This window comes from Anomalospiza imberbis, chromosome 9, assembly GCF_031753505.1.
Source record: "Anomalospiza imberbis isolate Cuckoo-Finch-1a 21T00152 chromosome 9, ASM3175350v1, whole genome shotgun sequence".
Lineage (NCBI taxonomy): Eukaryota > Metazoa > Chordata > Aves > Passeriformes > Viduidae > Anomalospiza > Anomalospiza imberbis.
Window position 1 is genome coordinate 21146289 of NC_089689.1, and position 21884 is coordinate 21168172.

At 48.1% G+C, this 21884-nt stretch overlaps 1 protein-coding gene and 1 long non-coding RNA gene across 20 annotated transcripts in view; one reads left to right on the forward strand and one right to left on the reverse strand.

Moving 5' to 3' along the window:
- ST3GAL3 (ST3 beta-galactoside alpha-2,3-sialyltransferase 3) overlaps positions 1-21845 on the forward strand; it is a 183185-nt gene extending 161340 nt beyond the window's left edge. For all 19 annotated transcript variants that reach the window (XM_068199119.1, XM_068199120.1, XM_068199117.1 and 16 more), the window contains 2 exons: positions 5065-5211; positions 17654-21845. In XM_068199119.1, the coding sequence (XP_068055220.1) occupies positions 5065-5211; positions 17654-17743 (237 nt within the window). In that variant the 3' untranslated portion in view covers positions 17744-21845. The remainder of the gene's footprint in view (positions 1-5064; positions 5212-17653) is intronic.
- On the reverse strand, positions 2426-5092 carry LOC137478943 (uncharacterized). Its single transcript, XR_011001888.1, has 3 exons — positions 5027-5092; positions 3334-3388; positions 2426-3022 (listed from the first exon to the last, which is right to left on the reverse strand). It is a non-coding gene; the product is annotated as an uncharacterized lncRNA (long non-coding RNA).
- Positions 21846-21884: the final 39 nt, after the last annotated feature.

Genomic DNA, 21884 nt, shown 5'->3' on the forward strand with positions numbered 1-21884 from the left:
TCAAATTATTTAATATAGTAGTCAAACCAATTTGTATATCTAGGTGCATTATTGTTAGTAGGGAGTTTATTCTTCAGTAACACCCTTTTATTGAAAAAGGTAACAATTGGAGTAGTCTGAACAATCCAATAAGTCTTACCCTGGACTAAGTAAAATCCCATAAATAACTGGAATTCATTTAACATATTAAGGGAGTCAAATATTTCTAAAAACAGATTTACAGCAGTCATTTCCTTCCAGTCCAGCAGGCAGTGACACAGGAATGACCCAGGCATGGAATGAAAAGCAGCAAGAGCTTTTCACATGCACCAAGCAAAGAGCAGTTCCAGCCCTGGTTCAGTACCAGCACTGGATCTTCAGCACAAGCCCACGAGGTAATGGTCAGCCTCAACAGAGTCCAGAGGAGCTCCAGTGTTCATTTCTGCTGACTGACTTCTTTCTTTATGTGAGTAGAAGTCAGTCTTTAAAGCCTCTTCAGGGGGCAGAATGGAAGATGAAACATCCATGTCTTGAGGTGAAGCCTTTTGTCTTCCTGCTTGCCGCAGAGAACAGTGTAGGAGCAGTTAGGAGAACCTGTCCTTTGTCTGTACTGCTAAAGGCATTTCTGGTATCCTGATCTGGTAGTGCAAACTGGCTGTGTTTGCACTGCACAGAGCTTGCTGTGGTCCCTGACACAGCACAAGACCAGAAATCTTTGTCTTTCCTGCCTTTACACTTTTCTTACCAGGATCCACCATGCATGTGCTCACCTTACCCATGGAGGACAGGTACCCCTGGAAGAAGCCATGCTCCAGAGGCTCAGACAGGCTTTGCCCAACATGCTGTGGTGATGTGTCACTCACCGCTGCTGTGTTTTCTGCTTCTCTTTGTCACATGGCCTTTTATTGTCATCCCTGTCTCATCTGTCAGTCTGCTGTGTTCTCTCAAATGGGACCAAGCAAAGGGCTGAACTCTGGGGAACATTATGTTGGATATTACATTTTCCATATGTTTGGTCTTAGACAAGCAGGCCAGGCTTGAAAATGTGGACTCTCAGTTCTGGACACGTTATCCAGTGAGGCTGCCCTTGTAGTTGTTTACAGGTGCTGGAGAGGGGATGCTAAGCCTGGTACCTCCATGGGCCCCAGCTTGGACAGAAATCATTGACACACAGCTTGCAAGGCCAAGCTCAACACTTGTGGCAGAGAATTGACAAGGGGGGGAGGGCTGCCAATGATTTCTGGGCTTTGCCATTCCCAGCTCACACTGCTTGCTGGGCACCAGTTCAGGTCAGAGACTCATCATGGCCACATCTGCAGCAGTGGTCGTGTTGGACCTTTCCAGGTCCAACCTGCACTGTGGAGTCTCTGTGTGGCTGGGAGGCATCCCAAGAGGCTCCTGCCTCGGCACTGGCTGCTGTGGGGCTGTAGCTCTTCAACCATTTGGTTGAAAGCAGCACTACTTGGTAATACAGGAACACCCAAGCACACAGAGGGCCATGAGCAGGAAGACAGGCTTCAAATTGGTCTAACACTGGATTGTTATTCCTGAGGCAAGATGGTAGAATTTGGGGGGATTTATCTTAGCAGAAGTCTCAAATAACAAGAGGCCTGGTCAGTTGTTTGAGAGAGTTTTATTTTCATAACAGCACAGGAGGTGTGGTGGTTGATTTGGTATGTCTTTGGGGCACGGCACAAGGGTGTGTGTAGTGAGATAGCACTGACGCATTGTGCAGGGCATAGCAAGCCAGATTTGGCACAGCCATGTCCATGATGCCTAACTTCTTTTGGAGTCACTTGTCCCCCAGCTTGCCCCATAGGTTGTATATGGTCCATTAGGTCCAGATCAGAGGTTAGCAGCTAATGAATCTATATGTACAATCAGGAGAGCTTGGAAGCTCTGTAGGTGCAGCCAGGGAGTAGTTAAAGTCACTTGCTCTCTAATAATGTGTCTCCTCTTATTTGCCACTTCTTTGCTAAGAGGAAAGGAGGGGAGAGCCCTTTCCCTTGGACCTGAGAGTGCTGCTCTGTTGCATTCTCTGCGGCACAGCCTGGGACATGTCCCTAGATCCTACAAGGTGTTGTCTTTCCCATGCCAGAAGCTGGGCATGAGGCAGTGCTTCATTTTCAACAGGCAGCAGGAGTAGCAGAATCTCAGCAGGCTGCCACAGGAGAAGAGGACTCAGTTTCTGTAGCTTAAACCAAATCAAGACTAAAGGACCAAAGTACTGTATTGACTTACTAATGACACTTAGCTAGTCAACAATTGTACTTTTTTATAGTTTGGTTCAAGGCAGCTCCATTTTCTTCAAGACTGTCTAATTCCTCCGTTACTGTTTAATCCCTCTGATGGTTGCTTTTTCTAAAGAAGATAAGGACTTTGGAGCAAGTGCCCAGTTACGTGTATGTGATCTGGGCACGTGTGGGTGCACACACACTTTGCACCCCTGTGCTGCCCTAATAGTTACTGCCCTCAGTGAATAGCAGGGGTGATCATTTTGACAGTATTTTCAAGAGGCACTTCTCTAGCCCACAGCATTCTGACTGCAGCAGTGAGATTGAGGCTGCATCTCACCACTGAAGGCTGCAGAATTCTGCCTTCAAGGGGGACACACATATTAAGCTACAGCTACTGAGGTGTTGGAGGGTGCTAACATCAATAAGGCATAATTAAGAAGCTGTCATCAGATCATCAGTTTCCAGATGTGAATTTTAGGGTAATGTAAAACTATTTGCTAAAGACATCCTGTGAATTTCTGATAGTTATTGAGGCCAAATCAGATAGCTCTACTACAGTTCAAGAGGTTAGGAAGGTAGGTAGTCTCTGGTATTTCAATGATTTTTGAGAGCAGAGCAGGTGGTACTAAGATAGTGGCTTGTCAGGAACTACTGAAGAACAGAAGCAGATGAGAAAATTACCACCTATTTTTCCAAAAATATCATTGGATATATTATAGAAAGAATAAAGTCAGACAGATATTTGGCGACCAAACGAAAGTTCACTTTCGATTTCTGTCTACTGTTATTCTCCAAACAGAGTATGCCTGAAAGAAAGTTTGGCAGTCCTCCCGTAAGGTTGGGTAATGTGATTAATTCTCTGTGGTTTGCAAGACTCACATTAGAAAGTTAGCTCTTAAATGTTAAATTGGCCAGTGAAATTCCCTCCAGGCAAAGACCCCGTGTATCCCTTGAGCGGTACCGTGGGAATGGGCCCAGTGCAAGTGTGGGTGGTGTTAACACCATCATGCTCCCAATGACGACACAGTCTCAAGGATGTAACCATTTACTCACTGTGTTTTGGACACTGTAACTACAGCTCTGCTGAGGGAAAGGGTTTTGTGGCACATCCGCTTACCAGCTGATGCAATTCCAGTGACATACAAATGTCATCTTCTATGCAAAACATAAAGCTGAGAAATCAGAATTAAAACTGTCATGTCTGGAAAGACAGGATGTTCTTGGATATTTTGAAATTTGGGGCAATGTTCTTATTCTTGCCTAATAAAATTTTCCATTTTTTTGAAACCACTATTTGATATTTTTGGCTACCAGTGAATTAACAGTTAACTAAAGTAACTAGAATAAAACCAGTATTGTTTTTGTGAGTATCAATTGAAATTAAGCGGTGAGAACAAAATTACTCTGCTGCTTTTCCCCACCTCTAGAACTGGAACAGGACGATGTAGGAAGATCTTGTCATTTCAAGTGTGCTCTGTTACTGTTGTGCTGCAAATGTTTGAACTTAATGTCTCATTGATGTAGCCATAAGCAGTTTTTGCTTGTTTGTTTTCAGATTAGAACAATTCCAGTGCACTGTAGTGGAGTTCTACATAGCCCACGAGTTGTGCTCCCAGCTCTGCACATCTCAGCTGGGATATGGGTAGCATCCTTTGCTTGTAAAACATTTTCCTTCAGACTGGTCAGGCAATCAGAAGTGAGCAAGGTCATGTGCTGACAAAAACCAGTTCCTTTTAATGAGAAGCAAAAACTCAAAACATTGTCCCCAGCCTTTTTGAACATGCAATAGCATTGCTCGCCAGTTCAGGGTAAACCATTGTAAATGAAAAATATGAGGGTGCAGTTGGTTTCTACATCTCAGCTAAGAGCTGTCACCCTTGGTGACTGTCTGAGCATGTCCTCTGAATTTGTGATATTTCCAACACGGCCAGTGTTGGATACTCTACAAATGAAGATGTGGGTGGATTTCTCAGCCTCTCCCTAGCCCCTGGGGCAAAGTTGCCTCTGCATTTATCTGGCTATAGGGGAGCTAGAAAAGTCAGTGAGCTAGGATTTTACACTGGAAACACTTTGCTGTCCCAGCAGAACACACAGGAGGAGTTATAGCTGTGCAGCACTGCTGTCACAGTGCCAGAGACCACTGACATGTGAAGGGCTGAGGCTGGACATCAGTGCAAATTGCAGGTTAGGAGATGGGAAAGGACAGTTGTGGTGTGCCCTGGATGGTACCACCCATCTCTGACTGGCTTCCCACTGCTCCTTGTTTCCCCATGTGTGGTTCTGAGGGAATGGCACAGGCCAGAGTGCCCCTTCACTGTCAAGGTGTCCCTGAGAAAAGGAAGGGGTCTTGGAACACACTGCCTGATCTCCTCTCCATCTCCCAGAGGTGTTTAACAACCTTAAACTGCACTTGCCATCAGTGAAATAAGGTGTTTGTGCTGTTCCTCACTTTTGCTCCTGTATGGTGACCTGTTTGGGATAAGTATTTTTCCTTAGCCTAGCTGGAAGCCAGTAATGTGCATTAACATTGTAATCCACTGTCTACGTCTGTTTTAATTTCAGAAAGCTAATGTATCCACTGTGATTCATCCTCCAGCTCATCTGCTGCCCTGTTCTCAGGACAGCAAAGCTGTGGAAGGGGAGTCTGACCATTTGTATTAATTTCTTTACAAGTTGGGAGGCTATCAACCCTGCAAGCTGGCAGGTTGAATATAGCCAAATACCACATTCCTGATTTTCTGCTTAGTAGCAGCAGTGCCCCCGTGAGCAGAGACAATAAGAGGAAATTTTTTTATTATAAAAATGGCAACCTGCTAATGACTTCCATTCCTGCTTTCTCTCCTCTCAGAACATCCCCACCTTGGGAAGCGTAGCAATAACCATGGCGCTGCACAACTGTGATGAGGTGGCGGTAGCTGGCTTTGGCTACGACATGAGCTCACCCAATGCACCCCTGCACTACTATGAGAACATCAAGATGTCTGCCATCAAAGAGGTAGGGAGCTCCTGCCAAGCACATCCTCCTTCCAAGCCCACTGGCCACCTTGACTCCAGAGCCTGACTGGGATCGTGATGTCAACTTACAGCTGTCCTGTGTGGACCAAAACACAGCTCCACTCATGCATTTGCTTGTAAAATTCTAGACATTCTCCCAGGCTCAATGTATGTTTAAGATGGTTATTACTGCTGGGAAAGGGTCTCTGGAATGTGTATATAATGTAATTTCTTCTTTGAGTGGCAGGGAAAGGATTCACATAAATGTTAACTCAAGAAGTGTGAAAGGGAGTAGTTCTGCTCTGGGGTTGAAAAGATGTGCCCTTTTTGATCCATTGGATTGCTCTCTAATCCATAGGCTTCTTTTGTGAGCTGATCCCCTCCTCAGGCCCTGGGAAGCATGGGGGAGGTGAGATTAGCCTGTGTACCTGAGCTCTCAGCTGACTGTTCAGCAGTTTACACTTTCAGTGTTTACACCTCGCTGGTGTAAACACCACTGGGCTCTGTGGACACTGCTCTGTAAAGACAGGTCCACATTAAACACATTTTCTGCTACTATCTCAGTGAGACACACAGCATTTTTGGAGGAACAAAAGCTCTCATATTGGTATAATGCAGCAGTATAGATACCATCAGGTCTGTCCATTTCTCTGTCCATTTCCTGTACCAAACTAGAGCAAACTTGGACACTGGTCAAAGCTTCTATAGTGGGAAGGTTTGCTGGTTTTATGGAAGAGCTCCTTTTTTCCCAGCACAGATGTGACCCAGGTCTTCCTAAGATTGCTTCTCCCTCTTCACTGGGTAGGGAACTTGCTCTATCCTACTCCACACTGTGAAAAGTTGTATTGTTCATGGACAGTAGCTGTCTCCTGGCACCTGGCATTTGTTCACTTCAAGGATTTTACCACTGATTCAGACCAGGAGGGAAGTTGTGTTTTTCCAAATCACAAGACTGTACGTGTCTTAGTACTCTCACAGGCTGCAGGCTGCATGACCCTAGGCAGACTGAGAGGAATTATAAATCAATGATTAGTCAGCTTGAGAAATGAGAAGAGTGTCTTAATTATCAGAGTAATGAGACTTTGAAGCATGAAGCTCTCAGCAGAGGCTAAGGGAACAGAGTTTAGGAAAAGGCTGTGAGGAGGTCCTCAATACCCAAGGGATTTGACATTGTGGTCCTGAGGTACCTTCTGGGTCTGTGGAGGTGGCAAGAGAGTCTGCTTAGCTCAGTGGAGTAACCATGGATTTAATTAGTCCTTGATGGGAAAATGAGTGTCTATTTGAGGATTTAAGGGGTATGTCCAAAGAAGTAAATTGAATTGAGGTGATGTCTGGCTTATGAAATCCCTGCATGGAAAATACCTAAGGAATATAACTTTTGCAGTAGTAGAGGAGGTATCACCATCTGCTTATAACCATTTCCAGAGACAGGACCCTGGGCTCCCCAGGCCCAGGTCTGAGGCAGTACAGCTGGTCCCTTAGTCTTTCAGCAAAGAGATGGCTAGGCCAGAGTGAAAATGGCTGCAGATGCCTGAATCCAGCAGCGAGTACAGAGACTCTTCAAGAAAGTTTCAGGAAAAGCTTTTGGTGTCACTGTTTTCAATCTGGTGAATCAGCTGCCTTTGGTGGAGAATCACTCTTGCCCAGTTGCTCCTCCTGTCTCATGAGGATGTCAGTCCCACAGTCAGCTTTTAGACATGGGGACACCCACAGCAGGTGTCCTTGCTAGGCATGTTTTACAGCCCGGTATGTGTCTCTGTCCTCAAGGACACCACTGGAGCTGACAAGAATGAAGTCTTCTTGCTCTTCATCCTTACACAAATCAGCTGGAAAATTTGGCAAAAAGAGTTGGATAGCAGAGTCTCTGGTTGAAGTTGCAGGTCCACATCACTTGGATCTCTGATTTTGGAGGCCAGCACCCTAAATGGGATCCCAGGCCACTGGAAGGCTGGAAGAGGTCCCTCTTGAACATTGTATGTGGTCTCAGGAATAGACGTTGCGTGGCACAGGACAGTTAGATGAGGATGAACACGTGAAATGCAGCCAGTAAAGTCTCCTAGAGAGAGCAGCTGGTGCCTGATTTGCCAGGCCTCTGCTGTCTGGAAGCCATCAGTCATCGTGTCCAGCATGTTCTGTACGGAGGTGAGGGAGTGTTGAAAGGTTCTGGTGAAGCTTTAGTAATTCAGATGTCAGTGGATTTGTTTCTGCAGCTGGGGCTGTTGTTGAGAGCTCTGCAGCCCTGTGGAGCTGGTTCTAGGAGGAAGGTTCCTGTTCCACTTTAAGGCTGGTTACCTGATATATGTCTGCCCATCTAATCCTCACATCCTCACCCATGGGCTCCTCTTACATTTCACTGCCCTGGTACAAGAAAAGCCATCTGTTCCCAAGTATCAATAATTAATGCTCCTCCTGCCTCTGCCCCTCCCAATATGACAAATTGTTTGTGATATTGTGGAATGTGAAGAGCAAAGAGAGGATCACATTTCTTTCTCTCCTATTTAATATTAATGGTAGCTGGTAACTGTTAGTCATCTGAGGGTGAAGTTGAAAGGTGAAGGGCATAATAGCTGTGTCTTCTGCAGTTGCCTTCAAAGAATGCAGAAATAGAGATTTGCCCCACTCCAGACTGAAAGCACCTGCTTGATGGAAGACTTGCATGCAGCTTGCAAAGTGGGAGGCTGGCCTGCTCTGGCACCTTGTGTCAAACCTTGCCTTTGGTATTAGGGAAAGAAGACTGACCCAGAGCCAAGCTCCATCAAGGATTTGTCTGTTCCATCTGCTCTGACACTCAAAGGTCCAAGAGCATCCACGGGATTTTTCTCAGTGTTACTTTGGACCTCTGGGATTGTGTCCAGGCCTAGTTCTTCCTGGTCTTCCTCTACATTTCAGCCTCTAAAGGAGCCATTAAAGCAGGCTATACCTTGAAATTATGTAAGTATCATCTTTGTCCTCTGGCCTGCAGACCCATGGAGGCTGGAGTGTTCATTTCTGGGCAGGGGAATGGAACAGGTTTGCTTAACATAGCATCATGACAGCACTGAAATAATTGCAATGGGATACAGCTGTTTCACCACAATGAACATCCCAGGTAGGAACCCCTGCAGTTTGACCAGGCTTGGGTGGGGCAGAACCTCTATTTCTGAAATTCAAATCTCTTCAATGACTGCCAAGCCCCTTCAGCCTGAATGTCTGAAAATCTTCAGTGCTTAAGCTTAGAGAGCAGCTGCAGGGAAGCACTCCAGCTCCACCCTGAAAACATCACTGTCTTTACAGAGGAAATGTAAACACTAGCAGTGTCCTGGGCCTGGAGATGCCACACATGCGTGTGTGGATTGAGGGAGCCTGCCGGGTAATATCCCTCTAGCCCCTTCCCTTGCCTGGTATCTGCAGGGGAAATGGGCCTCCTGGTGAGCAGGAGTCCTCTCAGCAAGGTGTGTCACTGATTTACACTTGAGGCTGCTTAACATCTCTCTGGACACCCTTGAAACCCTGTGAGTCATCTCCAAGGAATTTGTTCTGATTATATAAAAAAAGCCAGCAAAATGCATTCACTTGCTCACAGCTGGGTGGAGATACCTCTCCCATGCCAAGACTGAGGTGATAAAATCTCTGTGGAAATAAATCTGATTTTTCTTGTTGCTCTGTGGCACTGGCAGCTGAATTTCCAAAAGGAGAAACAGGCATACCCAGTCCACAGTTTAGCTCAGCCTGTGCTTTCCCCACAGGAGTAAAAGCTCTCAAGGTCCTAGATTTTGCTGCTATTGCTACCATAGAAGCCAGCTGCCTGCACTGAGCCTTCTAGGATCTCCAACTCCTGAGGGCTGAGCTGGCATTTCCTGCCCCAGAAGAAAAGGCTCTGCAAGGAGGGAGATGCACTGGAGCTTGATCACTGTTAGTAGTCAAGAAGTGTATGGTCTTGGGACTCTGGTAGTGTGGCTGCAAACATGTATGGATTTTCCTGTGCTTGGGAATGCTTGTCAGAGTTAATTTCTCCAGTTTAGTACTGGATAGCTTCTTTACCCTCTCTCCTGGGTAGCTCAGTGTACTCTGGCCAGGGTATATCCAGTCAGAGCTGGTGGAAGAGACCCTTTTCTGTTCCTCAGTGTGCTCTGGAGAGCTGGAAGCACACTGGGGTTGTGCTTTCAGTTTCAGGTATGAGCTGGAAGATCAATGCAATTGAAACTGTACCTCAAGGCCAGTTCTTCTGTCCAGCACCTTCTCCCCTGGTCTCTCAACTGCTCCCCATCATGGCTGGTGTGCAGACTGCTGGCCTGCACTTCAGCAGGGGATTTCTGGGTGGTGTCAAGACAAACTTTGTTCTCTGATCTGTTACTGGGACTCCACTGCCCAACAGACCCAGTGCTGCTGTATAAACTCTCACAGGTGATTTTTCAGCTCCTATCCCATCTCTTTGTTTTAGCTTACAAAATGCAGAATGTCCAAGTGTGTTATGTCTGTTCAGTTACTATTTTCCCTATTCCAAATAACTTTGCAACAGCTTTTGTCCCTTGCCTGCTTCCATGAATGCTGTACAAAAAATTGAGTCTTTGCCAAAGTGCCTGCTCACTTGTTTCTGTTTTCATGGCAATTAATCTATCGGAGCTGGATTTTCATATACTTTATTGTATTTTTATGTCTTGCTCAGGTCTTGTAATGCTTCCTGTCCAAGCACTCCATAAAAATGTATTTTTATCACAGGTCACTGTCTTCTATTAATGTAGAAGTGTCAGACCCACTGGGAACATAGCAAAGGAAACGTGGAAATGGTGGTGAGGAAAAAGAATAATTTTAAAATAGAGTGAAATAGAAATTATTTAAGGATGGGAAAGTGACTGTTTAGAATAGTAAAAACAGATCCATAAGGAGCTTATGAAACGGAGAGAGCAGGGGGCTGTGCTAAATCATGGGAACGAAGCACAGGACAGGCTCCCAGCATCCCTCCTCCATGTGCTCTGCCCCAGCACACAGTCTTCCCAAGCCTCATGATCCAGAGGTGAGCTTCTATCCCCTGGTCGTTTCTTGCAGGGACAAGAATGTAAGCAAGGAGTTACCTCAGGTGCCACACAGGGAACATCCTGGGCTGTCTTCTCAGCAGCTGGCTGCAGACTGCCTCACACACTTATGAGTGGTGGAAAGGGCAGTTCATGGTTAAAAGCCACCCTTGCTCATCCAGAGCCTGTCTGCAGTGTTTGTGTCCCAGTGCAGCTGCTGGCGGGTCTCCTTTTTACTGGAGAAGCAGGTCAAGCACCAGCACTGCTGTTGGAGGTGTCAACTCCTTTGATACAGCTGTGCCCAGCACCTCAGTGACTCGTTGCCTGACCTGAGGGGGAGGTGGTGTGGCAGCCTTTGATGGCTTGTTTCTGATCACTGGCCCCTTCCCCAGCAGGTCTTTGTGGGACGCTGAGGACACCATCTTGTAACACTTCTCATTCAGCCTGTGTAAGGACTGTCACAAGGGCCAGGGGAGGTGGCCTGCAGCATGCAGTGACACACAGCTTTGTCTCTGTCTCTCCCCGACAGCAGCTACCTCTCAGAATAATCCGCAAACACCGAGTTTGGAGTCTTGAACCATAAAGGCACAAACAATAGTGCTTTATCATCATCTGGGCTCTCTCTGTGAAGTCGCCTTTTGCATTTTAAATCAACACAAGTTGCTTGGGAGGGGGTGGTAGGGCTGCTTCAGGCTTCCAAGTACCTTAAAGTTTGTGGTAGCCAACAAGAAGAACAAAACTCCTTTGAAAGCCGGGCAGATGTCTGGCATGGTGATTTATAGACTGAAAACATGGCTATTGGAGCCTGGCTGATGAATTGTGATTGCAGTACACGGAGTGGTGCAGACTGAAATGGAGGTCAGCTTTTGAGGGGGAGGTTAGGGGCTGGGGCAGGGGCACCTCTGAAAGGGCAGTGCTTTTTCTTGGAGCCGGCAGTGATGACTGATGAAGTTTATACATTTTTGTCTTTGTTTAAAAGCCACCTGTTTGACAGTGTTGGGGCTGAGCAAAGGCCTCACATGCTGTTCCTGTGCTTAAGGACTGTGTGTCTGTATAACATAAATCTGGACAAGAGTGCTGGAATAGCAGCCCTGACCAGAGCACAGGTATTGCCTTGTTCAGAAGGACAGAAGTGCTGTGACACTCAGGACATCACTGTGCACTAAGAACAGCAAGGAAGGTATGGCTGTAGACCGGCCAAAAACATAATTGGGGTTTGGACAAGATCTCTGTAGGAGAAGGCAGTAAAATATCTACAGAGGTGGGTTAGAGCCCAGCTGCTGACCCCAGCATTGAACAGAGATGTCTGTGGGGTGCTGGGTGCCCCCAGAAATGGCACTGTGATGGATGTACAGTCGGATTGTCAAAGGAGAGGAATACCTGTGTCAGGTATTCCCAGACACAGTGGCTGGCACAGCTCTTCTCACCAGCTAGGAGGGCACGAGAAGAGCTGTGGGCCTTTCACAGCTGTTTTTAGCATGTATGAAGACCTTGCAGTGGGACATTTTAGGAAATAGCCTTTGATCAAGTGCCTTCATGGTTAAATTAAATGGAAAGTCAACAGAAGGGATGATATAACTCAGATTTTGCTCCCAAAAGCAGGGAGCTTGATAAGAAGGGCTGTATATAGACTCAGCAGTGGTGGCGGGGTGCTCAGTGGAATTGGGGCATGCATGCAGACTCTGACCTATCTGAATTTAGGCCTAGCCTGGAGAATGGACTACTAAAAGCAGATTTGCTGAAGAGTTCATGGACTCTTTGTAGACTTGAAGTCTTGTTTGTGACAGTACAATAATTATCTGCTATTCGTATTTGCAGCAAGGGGAAAACTGGCAGAAAAAGGCTGTAAATATAACTTCATAAAGAATTGCTTCAAAGTGGTGTTAGAAGTAATAGAGGAGCAAGGAAGAGCATCAACTTCACTCCTGATGGCTGGAGGCACAGAGATAAAGTAGAAGCTGGCAAAAGTCAAGCTCAATTAGATGCTGCAAAGAAAAATTAGCAAATACTGAACAGTGTCACTGACAAACAATTAATAAGGAAGCAAGGAAAGAATTATCAGGACTGGCATCCAGGGAGGTGAAGGAAGCAGAAGGATTAAAGTAGGAACCACATGAATATATATATATTACCTCTATCAGGATGATATGATGAATGTGAGGTAAAGGGTCACTTATGGTGAGAAGTTCACAGAAAATGAAAATTACTGGTTCAGCACTGAAAGGCAAAAGCTCTTGGAGCTAATGCAGTAGGTGTGAGAGCCCAAGAGATCTCTCTTCCACTTTGAGCCAATTAAGCTGCAAGTCCAGAGGAAAAGGTCCACAATAAATCTGTCAAGTTCCACAGGATTAGCTTGTAGTGGATATAATACCTATTTTTCTTTTCTTTTTTTTTTTTTCTTTTTTTTTTTTTTTGGCAGTGGGGGGGTATGGGAGCAAGTCAAGGAAAATAATCCTGTGAAATTCAGAACTCTTAAACCAACCTCAGAGGTACTATTCAGAACTTCAGAGCAGAGTTTAAATGAAAGAATAATTAAATCCTGAAAGCAAACACAACATAGATTTATCAAAGGCAGGCTACAAAAACTAATTTAATATCTTTATTTGATTAAAAAGAAAATAATTCTTGGGACAGAGGAAGTGTAGCAGTCCTGACTGTCAGAAGTTCGGTTAAGCGTGCAATCCTGTGCCTTGTGAGATATTATTATTAGTTAAGCTTCAGAAGCCAGGGTTTGGTGCAACACCTGTACATGAATAGTCTCTCTAAAAAAGAACACAAAAAGCAGCACTGAATGGACAGCTGGGAGTTCCTCTGCAGGAGGTCATGTTTAGTGTTTGCTTTCATGATTTTTGGCATAGAAGGCAATGGTGTGCAAGTGGAATTTGTGATGAGACAAAACCAGGTGTGGTCAATACAAGGGAGGATCAAAATACCATCCAGGAAAGCCATGAGCACCTTGAGAACAGAAGTGAATTGGGTGACATGAAACCTAAGAGTATGAATGGAAGGTCATGCTATTTGGGGCAATAACAGACATTTTGACTCTAATCTGGGATAGCATTATTTGGCAATGGCAGAGGAGGAAAGTGCTTAGATAGGTACAAATAAATCACAGAATAATTCAGGCTGCCAGACTGTTACTGGGGGGAAAAAAAGACAAATAGAGCTCTGGAAAGACCACAGGAAAGGAGTTCTTGTCAAGTGAGGGAATTGCCTCTGCATGAGACAGTGGTGAGCCTTTTTTCCTAGCTCATGGGAAGTAAATCTGGAGAAAATAGGGGCAGAAGGAGCTCCTATAATTCAGTGAGATTTCCCAGTTTTCATGGTGTTAAAGAACAGCTTGTTTTGGTAGAAGAAAGACGTTGCTTGTTTAACTTGGTAAAATGAAGACTGGAAAGAAATACAGTTCCTCTCTCAGTTTCTGTGTTAAGAGTAAGCAGGAGCAAAAACAGCTGTTTGAAATTTAAAGTTGATATAAGAATGACTGGGCATAAAGGAGCTGTGAGTAAATCCCCTAAAGACAAGAAGATGAGGGTGCCCAGCCATCCCTTTTGTTTCAGGACGTGTGAATCCCAAGCGGTTTCAAGCAGAGTGGGGCAGTCTGGTGATGAAAATTAAGCAGCTCTAGAGACAAGGCAGTGAAGGTTAAAGACAAAGATAAATTAGCACTGGTGGAGACTGGAAACCGACTCTTGCCAATGAAGTAGCACTTCTTGCTCTGCTTTCTATGCAGGTTTTCGTGGGGAAGTGCTGCTGACATGCAGAAATACAGAGGATGTAACAGAACTGAGAGAACTCCTTCTGTACAACTTGCTGTTTTTCTTGAATGCATTCCTCATTGACTCACTCTCTCTAATTTAGTGTTCCTATATTTAAATTGCAGCATGCTTGATAAGAATAATGTGGTCTGAAGCTGAGGCATTCCCCGACTGTAACTGATTACAGACAGGGAGCTTACCTTCCTCCTGGGTTTGTCTCTGAAACATTTGCTTAGGTTAAAAATATTCTACTTGGCTTTTCTTGAAGTGACAGATGATGTTTTGTGCTTCTTTGTGGAATTGTCAAGATAAAAAGGATAGGTGGTCTGGGGCTGCTGCATTTGCATAACCGTGAAAGGTGGCTTTAACTGATGATAAATTCTCATCTAATAACTGTGACCAAGCACTCAGAGCCACTGCCACCTCCCTGGGATAAACAGCCATAATAGTGCTGTCAGAGTAACTCTGCTCTCTCTGCTTCGCTCTCCACTGGAAAAAGCAAATGTCCTCTACCCAGAGACAGACCCAAAGCACAGGAAATCCTAGCCTGATCCCTGGAGAACAAGAAGGGGTCTGGAGCCTCCTGGGATGTTCCTGCTGGAACTCTCAAAGTTCATTACTCCTACCATGGGCTCAGGCAAGCAGCCTGTTTGATTCCACAAGTGGAAGCTGCATTGGATGTGAGCAGCAGAGGAGAGAGAGGGCAGAGCCAGTCTGCCAGCTTGCAGCAGTGGTGGTGATATGCAGGGACAGGAAGGTGGAGGTGACAGTAAATGCTCCAAACTGCTCCATCACTGTCTTTGAGGTGCAGATTGACAAGAAAAGAGCTGGAGTTTTCTGCTAGCACTGTGTGCTATTTAAGGTGCATACCCACGGTGCTATTTGAGGTGTATACACCCTGAAACCTTCTGGGGTTTAGAATGTATTTTGTTGCCTTTTCCTGTCAGAGCAATGGGACTGAGGTGCCTGCTTTCCTGTCAGTTTTGAGAAAACTGCTCTGGCTCTTGTCCCCACTGCCGCTGCTAGTGCTGGAATGCAGCTTCCTTGGTCTGATCAGCTCGGTCTGTCAGTGGGATGAGTGAGTCCCTCTCCTGTAATCAGTAACCGGAGCTGGTGTTGAAGACATGCCTCATCCCTCCAGCCCATGCTGCTGTCGGACGATGGGGGAGCAGCACCACACTGAGTGCCCTGATAGTGCTCTTGGGAGGGATGAAAGTGTGTTCTCACAAGGGAACCTCTTCCTCTGTAGGCTTATATTAACCACAAAACATTAGAGAGTACTGATGTGGGCATCACTAAGATCCATGGATCAGGTGGGAGGCTGAATTGCCTTTCATGTGAGTGTCTGCTTGTGAAAAGCAGATAGTGGCAGAGCCTGGGGTATAAAGCAGCCTGGGTGCTGAACAACCACAGGTTGGTAGGTCTTGCCAGCAGCTTTGCAGCGAGTGCTGGAGCCAGACCTAGCTGTAATGTGAGAGACTGCAATTGTATCACCCAAAGTTTTGTTATCTGCCTCCTGAACTTAAATTCCTGCTCCACTTGTACTTTTCACAAAGCAGATTTCCTCCTGCCATCAGATAAGGCACTTGCACATGGCCTGAGGTGGCATTTTAGGTGGTTTGAGTTTGCCTTCAAGTGGCTGCCTCCCCAGTTCATCTGTACAAAAAACACAAACACGAACGGTTGTCCTGGCCAAAACCAGTTGGCTTCTCATACGGTGTGATGAGGCTGAAAGACATGGAGGAGGGCTCAGATTGTGCTGTGAGGTATCAGGCTCCTGGTGCTCCAGGCAGGTTTCAACAACAAGCCCAGCTAAATGCAAGTGAATGCGCTGAGACTTGGTGTCCCAGGGTGGCCTCTGTGCCCGCAGGCAATGCTGCCTGCCTGTGGGCAGGAGCTCACCCACGCTCGGCCGCCTCTGCCAGGCTGAGCCTTCCTAGCAAGGGGCTGTGTTGGCAGAAGTGACACTGCTGCATGGCAGGGGCCAAGCCCAGGGCCCCCAGCTGACATGCCACATGTGGAACTGTTTCCAGCACATTGGGGGATCCTGGCTCTCTGGCTCCAATGCACGCTCAGCCCTGCTCTCCCAGCCCTCTCTGCGCCACCATCGTTCCCACTGCTGCTTTCTGGAACTGATGCTTTTTTCCTTTTACAAGCCTTTGTAACCCTTATTCCCAGTGCCACTTGTCAGTTTCTGTTTTTATGTTAGCTGAAGCCAAGCACTGAGTTGTTTCAGGGCAGCATCTTTTCAGTTTAGAGATAGGGCCTTACGCATTTCCAGGGTCCCAAGGAGCACCAGCACAGTTCTCCATGTGTGCTCCTGTTCCCAGTAGTGGTGTAGCCTTTCCAGTGTTCAGGTAACAGTGTCACTGGAAGCAGAGGAAGTCAAAGACTTCTTTGGAACACAGGTTACAAGGCAATACCTGCCTGAAGTTTCTTTAGCAGCTTTAACTGTTGTCATTCCTGTGCACTGAGGGGATGGAAGTGGCTTGTCAATGCGCAGTAGCAGCAAGAAAGATGTTTCCAAAATGTTCTAGAGATCTAGAGAGGGACCTTCAGTGCCTTGAACCTCTTGTCAGCCCGCTGTGTGCATGTCATGCCTGGGGCTGTCAGTGCCACACAGCAGTCATGGCTGAGAGCTGCTCGTCCCAGACAGGACGGGGCAGGATAAGCAGGATGACAGGAGAGCCAGAGGCACACTGTGCATGATGTATACAACTGGTGCCTTGCAGGCAGGTGCCCATGGTTTGGCTGTGGGTAAACTGGATTTCAATACTTACGACAGAGTGCCCTCAGTGTGCTCATGGGGCTGATGCTTTGTTGGTTTGAGGCCATTTCAGGGAGGCTCCTGTAGAGTGATTTTGTCATGGTCCAGATTGTATTTAGAGTTCAGATTACCTGCTGACCAGAGCACTGTGCTGAAATCGTGTATTGTGATTCTTGTCCTGTTGGGAGATTTTGGGGAAAGTTGCTTTTCCCCTGTTCTGCCTTGGACTCCATGGTGTGGCAAACCACTTCCTGCTTTCATTAAATGCTTCAATAGTCCCAGTACAGGTGTGTGAGGGCAGATGCTGTGATCCCAACTCAAGCCTGCTGCAAGGAACACATCTGGGTGGGCTGACACCAGCTATAGCAATCACTGCTCTGAAGTACCTGCTGTGAGATGTGGCCGTTTCACCCTCACATTGTATTAGTGTAACCTTTAACATGTGATTTCCCCTTGATAGGGCTAGCAGAAGCAAGAGTCAGCTTTGATGGGAATGGTCTTGGGGTGTTTCAGCTGCATGTACCCCCATGCACTGCCATGGCCTGGCAGGGTGCTGTGTGGGGTGGGTACATGTCCTGCCATTGTGTCCTCTGCCAGCTCTGTTCCTGGCATAGACCATCACCAGTGCTGTGCTGTTGGACTCCTGTGTGCTATACTTTGGGAGGGCACATCTGCCCAAGGGACCTGGATTGCCCAGATCTCACCATGCCAAAAGACTTCCCCCAGCCCATGGGGAAACTTTCTACCTTAGGTACATGGGTCTGACCCTGCTGACTGTGTCAGCTTTACATAAAAGAAGGCTCTTGGTGTGCCAGGGCTGTTCTGATCTACAGCAGGATCTGTGTCTTTGACAGTCTCCCAGGCATGAGGGACAGGAACATGCTTGGCCAGGGTAGTTGCTGACCAGTCTCTCTCATTTTCTTCCAGTCCTGGACGCACAACATCCAGCGGGAGAAGGAATTTCTGAGAAAGCTGGTGAAAGCCCGAGTCATCACTGACCTAACCAGTGGGATTTGAGTGGCTGCAGCCACTGCATCCATGGGAGGAGACGAAGACACGCTGCAGCTCTGGGAGCAGGCACTGGCAGCCCCCTGCAAGAATCCCACCTCACTGAAGACACACAGAGATGCCCAGGTGCTCTGGGAAGACCCTCTTGCTTTGCCAGTCTGCACGAGGGTTACATCTCCCACCTCTTGGCCTAGAGCTGGCAGGAGGTGGGCAAGGGGCTGAGTGGACAGTTCTTGAACTCTGCATCGCAGACAGATCTTCTGCATCCTGAATTAGACAGGAAAGACTCAGGAGAGAGAAGAAAGGTTTGTGAATAAAATGATTAGTGCCAAATGGGAGGTGATGCTGCCCCAAGGCAGTAAAGCCTGAATGTACAAAGTATTATTTTTTAAAAGACTCTGCTGGAACCATACTAGAAATACCAAGGTACAAGGCAAAGTCTGCTTGCGCACAGCCCTGCGAAAAACCTGGCCTCTTCATGCTCCATCTGCATTGTCACCAGCCTCTGACCTTTCCCCAGGAAAACAAATCCATCCAAAACTTCAGTGTCATTGGTGCTGCTGCAATTTGAAGGGAGAATGATGGCTTCCTCTCATTCTCCACTTGGAGCTTCTGGATGGAGATGAACATGGGTTTGTTTTTCTGTATTTTTCTTCGCATCCTCCACAGAGGCAGCAACAGCAGCCATTGACTTGGCTGTGTTTTCCATAGCCATTTGCTCTGCCTCTGCCCTGACCCCGAGGTGGAGCAGGGAGCCGGTGGCTTTCTCCACCTACAGCAGACCCTCCCCAACTTCCTGGCCATCACGATGCAGAGGAGCCTACCCCATTGTGCTCAAGGCTTCCAGGCCTCTTGGTTTGTGCCTGCTGTGCAGGGCCCCTGAAGAGTCCATGCAGACTTGTGTCACTGTTTCTGGACAGCATCTCGCTTTGGTTTTGTGTGGGAGGGGAGTAATTTATTCTTTGGAAGGAGGTCAGATCTTGAGCAGAGATCTCAAGCTTTACAGTTTGAGAGCAGACTGCTGAAGATGTTTGTTTTACGTTCCAGACTCAATCATGTTCCCTATTTAAGCGACGTGTGACCTCAATGATGATGGAACCTGATGGGAACTCTCAGCCTCTGCTTGGCCCCTGCTCACTCCATTTCCAAGCTCCTCCCGTGCTGCTGTAGCACTGTTGCTCCTCCTGCTCTCATGAGCATGTCCTTCCTTTGCCCAGTTGGTCCCAAGATGCACTATTTGCACATTTGATTTGTATACGTATTTCAGGGGAGCTGGAATAAACTGATCAACGTGGCCAAGTGCAAGGGCAGCAGGGTGGTCTCATCCACCTGAAGAGTGTGGGCAGAAGGGAGGTTGCTAAGGGAATGAGCAGTTACATGTGGAAAGTGGGCTCCTGTGCTCTCCTAGCCCAGAGCAGGCTGGAGTGCAACCACAGGCACTGTCCCAGTACCTGGATGTCAAGGTACTGGTACACAGCCAGCCGGTGCTGGGGTCAGTGGAGGGAGATCCCAGATGGGTGTGGGTTGGGCTCAGGGTCCTGGCACTGTGTCTGACACAGCCCAAGGATTGCAGTCTGCCTTGCTCTGGACTGAAGGGAGCATGACCCTGGCATGGGCAAGGAATGCTCAGAGCAGGGCTCACATGGCTCCCCTAGACCAACTCTGCACCTGCTGACTTGCAGGGATTGTGGCTTTGGACCTGAGACCCTCAAGGGGGTGTGCAGGAGGGGCAGGCAGTGACCCAGACGTGGGGCAGACGAGCAAACTGTACAGAATGGTTTGAGACCAGGCTGCAGGCAGAGGCAGCTCCCAGGACGTGGCACTGACTGCTGCTTACAGACCGGTGTGGGATGCCTCCCTCAGGAGCCTCTCTTGCCTGCTGTGCCTGTAGCCAAGGAGCTTGCTCAGGGGCAAGTCCTGCCCAGCTTCTTGTTGTGGCTGCTGTTTCCCTTGTCATCTGGGAGTAGCTCAAAGACCCTGCTGCTTTTGGGCTGCAGAAAGCATGCTGGGAGGCTCTCCTTCCCTTTACCCTTCCCATGTCCCATCCCCACTGCCCTGGCCTCCCAGCCAGGCAGTCCCTGTTTCCCCCAGGGACATGACTCCTTTCAGGATGCTCTTTGAGGTTTGCAGCAGGTTTTTGAGTATATGCTGTGGCAGATACTCGTTTTAAGTATCTCCCAGTTTGTTTTTCCTTCTTGAGGACTCCATGGGACTGAATTTCCATGGCTCTCACCAGGCAACTCTCCCTTTGCAGTTCCTGGGTGTCAGCCTGGACTTGGGACCATCTTCTGTTGAGTCCCAGCCATGCTGGCAGTGGGAATGCTTGGTCTGGGTCTGGCTGAGGCTGTGGCTGGGGAAGGGTTGACATCCACTCTCTCTCTGTCTTGGTGCTTTAACCAGCTGCCATGAGAGCCCTAGGGCTGTATCCATGGGCTGCAGTGAGCCAAGATGGCAGAGTGGGCAGCTGCATCCCGAAGGAGGAGGGAAGAGCCTTTGGTGTCTCTGCTGAGACCCCCACAGAGGATCGTTCAGTTGGTTTATTGAACACTACAAAGCTCCAGGACACTTTTATCTTCCAACTCACTGGCTCCAGGTCCAAGGACACAGCATGGCCACTGCTCAGCCTTCCCTGTCATCCCAGCTCTCCACCACAGCCATGAACAGGTCCTGATGGGAAGTTGCTCCTACAGACCAGGGAGGTGACTCCAAGCCCTCCCCTCTACAGGGGTCTCCAGGCAGAAGAGTCCAAGCTGAATAGATGAGTGCATGGCCCAGAGTGACTGCGGTGGGTCAGGACCACCTGCATGTAGAAGGAAAGAGTGTTTGGGGACCAAGACTCTCCTCTAGCTCACTGACACCACAGAGCAGCCCATGGCCAGTTGATGGGGCTCCAGCTCCAGGAGCAGTGCACAGCACTGGGTTTTGCTCCTGGGTGTCATTCTTTTGGCTGCCTCCCCACGTGCACCTGCAGCCACCTCCCGCCCTTGAAACGCAGCAGTCCTGGCAGCTCGGAGCGGTGCACACGGGTCAGAGCAGGGTCAGTGGGACGGATGTGAGTCTTGGCCTCTCCCTCGCAGTGACTCACCTTGTCAGATCAGAAGGGAGAGCCCAGGGGAATTCTCCACAGCCTAAATATAGAGCGGGATTGCCTGGTGCCTCTGATGCACTTTGGTGCAGAAAGGCCACTCAGGTGGCAGGGAACCTGCCTAGAGACAGCCCAGAGAAACACAGGGAGATCAGGGGCCAGTGACCACAGTGGGTTTTGCTCCAGCTAGTGCAGGGAGCAGGTCTGGGGAGCTGCAGGGCAGCCTGCATGTGCTGCTCTGGAGGACAGGAGGTGCCGGAGAGCTGCTGCTGCTGTGCTGACCACACCATGAGCTGCTTTTGCGTTTGTGTCAGTGCCCACCACACTGGCATTGGGCTCCCACCACCAGCTCACCCTGTTAGGCCTGGCCGTGCTGTGGCTTCGAGCTCACGCGTGCTAAAGGTAAGCACCATGGCCAGGTAGCATGAGGCAGCACTGGGATCCAGCCCAGCATTCCTCATCCCAGCATCTCTGGGCTTCCAGTGTCTCCTTCCATGGAGGGAGAAGTGGAGAGGCCCTGCCTGGCCGTGCTGTGCTACCCCTCAGTGTGAGCACTGCTGGGAGCGGGGGAAGGTGTCAGGACAGGGCTGTGTCAAATGGATGCAGTTGGGCTGGTTATGGGCAGAACTGGACACAGGCAAGGGCTTCCAGAGTGTTTGGTGGGGAGGCAGCCACCACGCTGAGCTCCATGGGCACCAGTATGGCGTGTGCTCTCGGTCAGAGCATGTGTCACTTGCAGTATTAGAGACGTGTCCTCCAGTGCAGGAGCCCCTGTGGCCCAGCCCCTCTGGGCTCTGGCTCCTTGCACAGCCTGCACAGGGTCTCGAAAAGGCCAGTGCATTCGCCGGTACTGTACCAAGCCAAAATGCAAGAACTCAATGAGTTTTTAAAATTAGTTTTAGTTTCTGCATTTTTTTTTAATTTTCCCTCTAGGCAGGGAGGGTAAGAGTCTTGCAGGCTCCTCCAAGCCGGCTTATGTCACATCAATTCAGTCATATCACAGAAGCAATAAAGCTATCAAACAAGCTTGGCTGGCCTCTTTCTTCTGCTGCCTTGGGCCTTTTT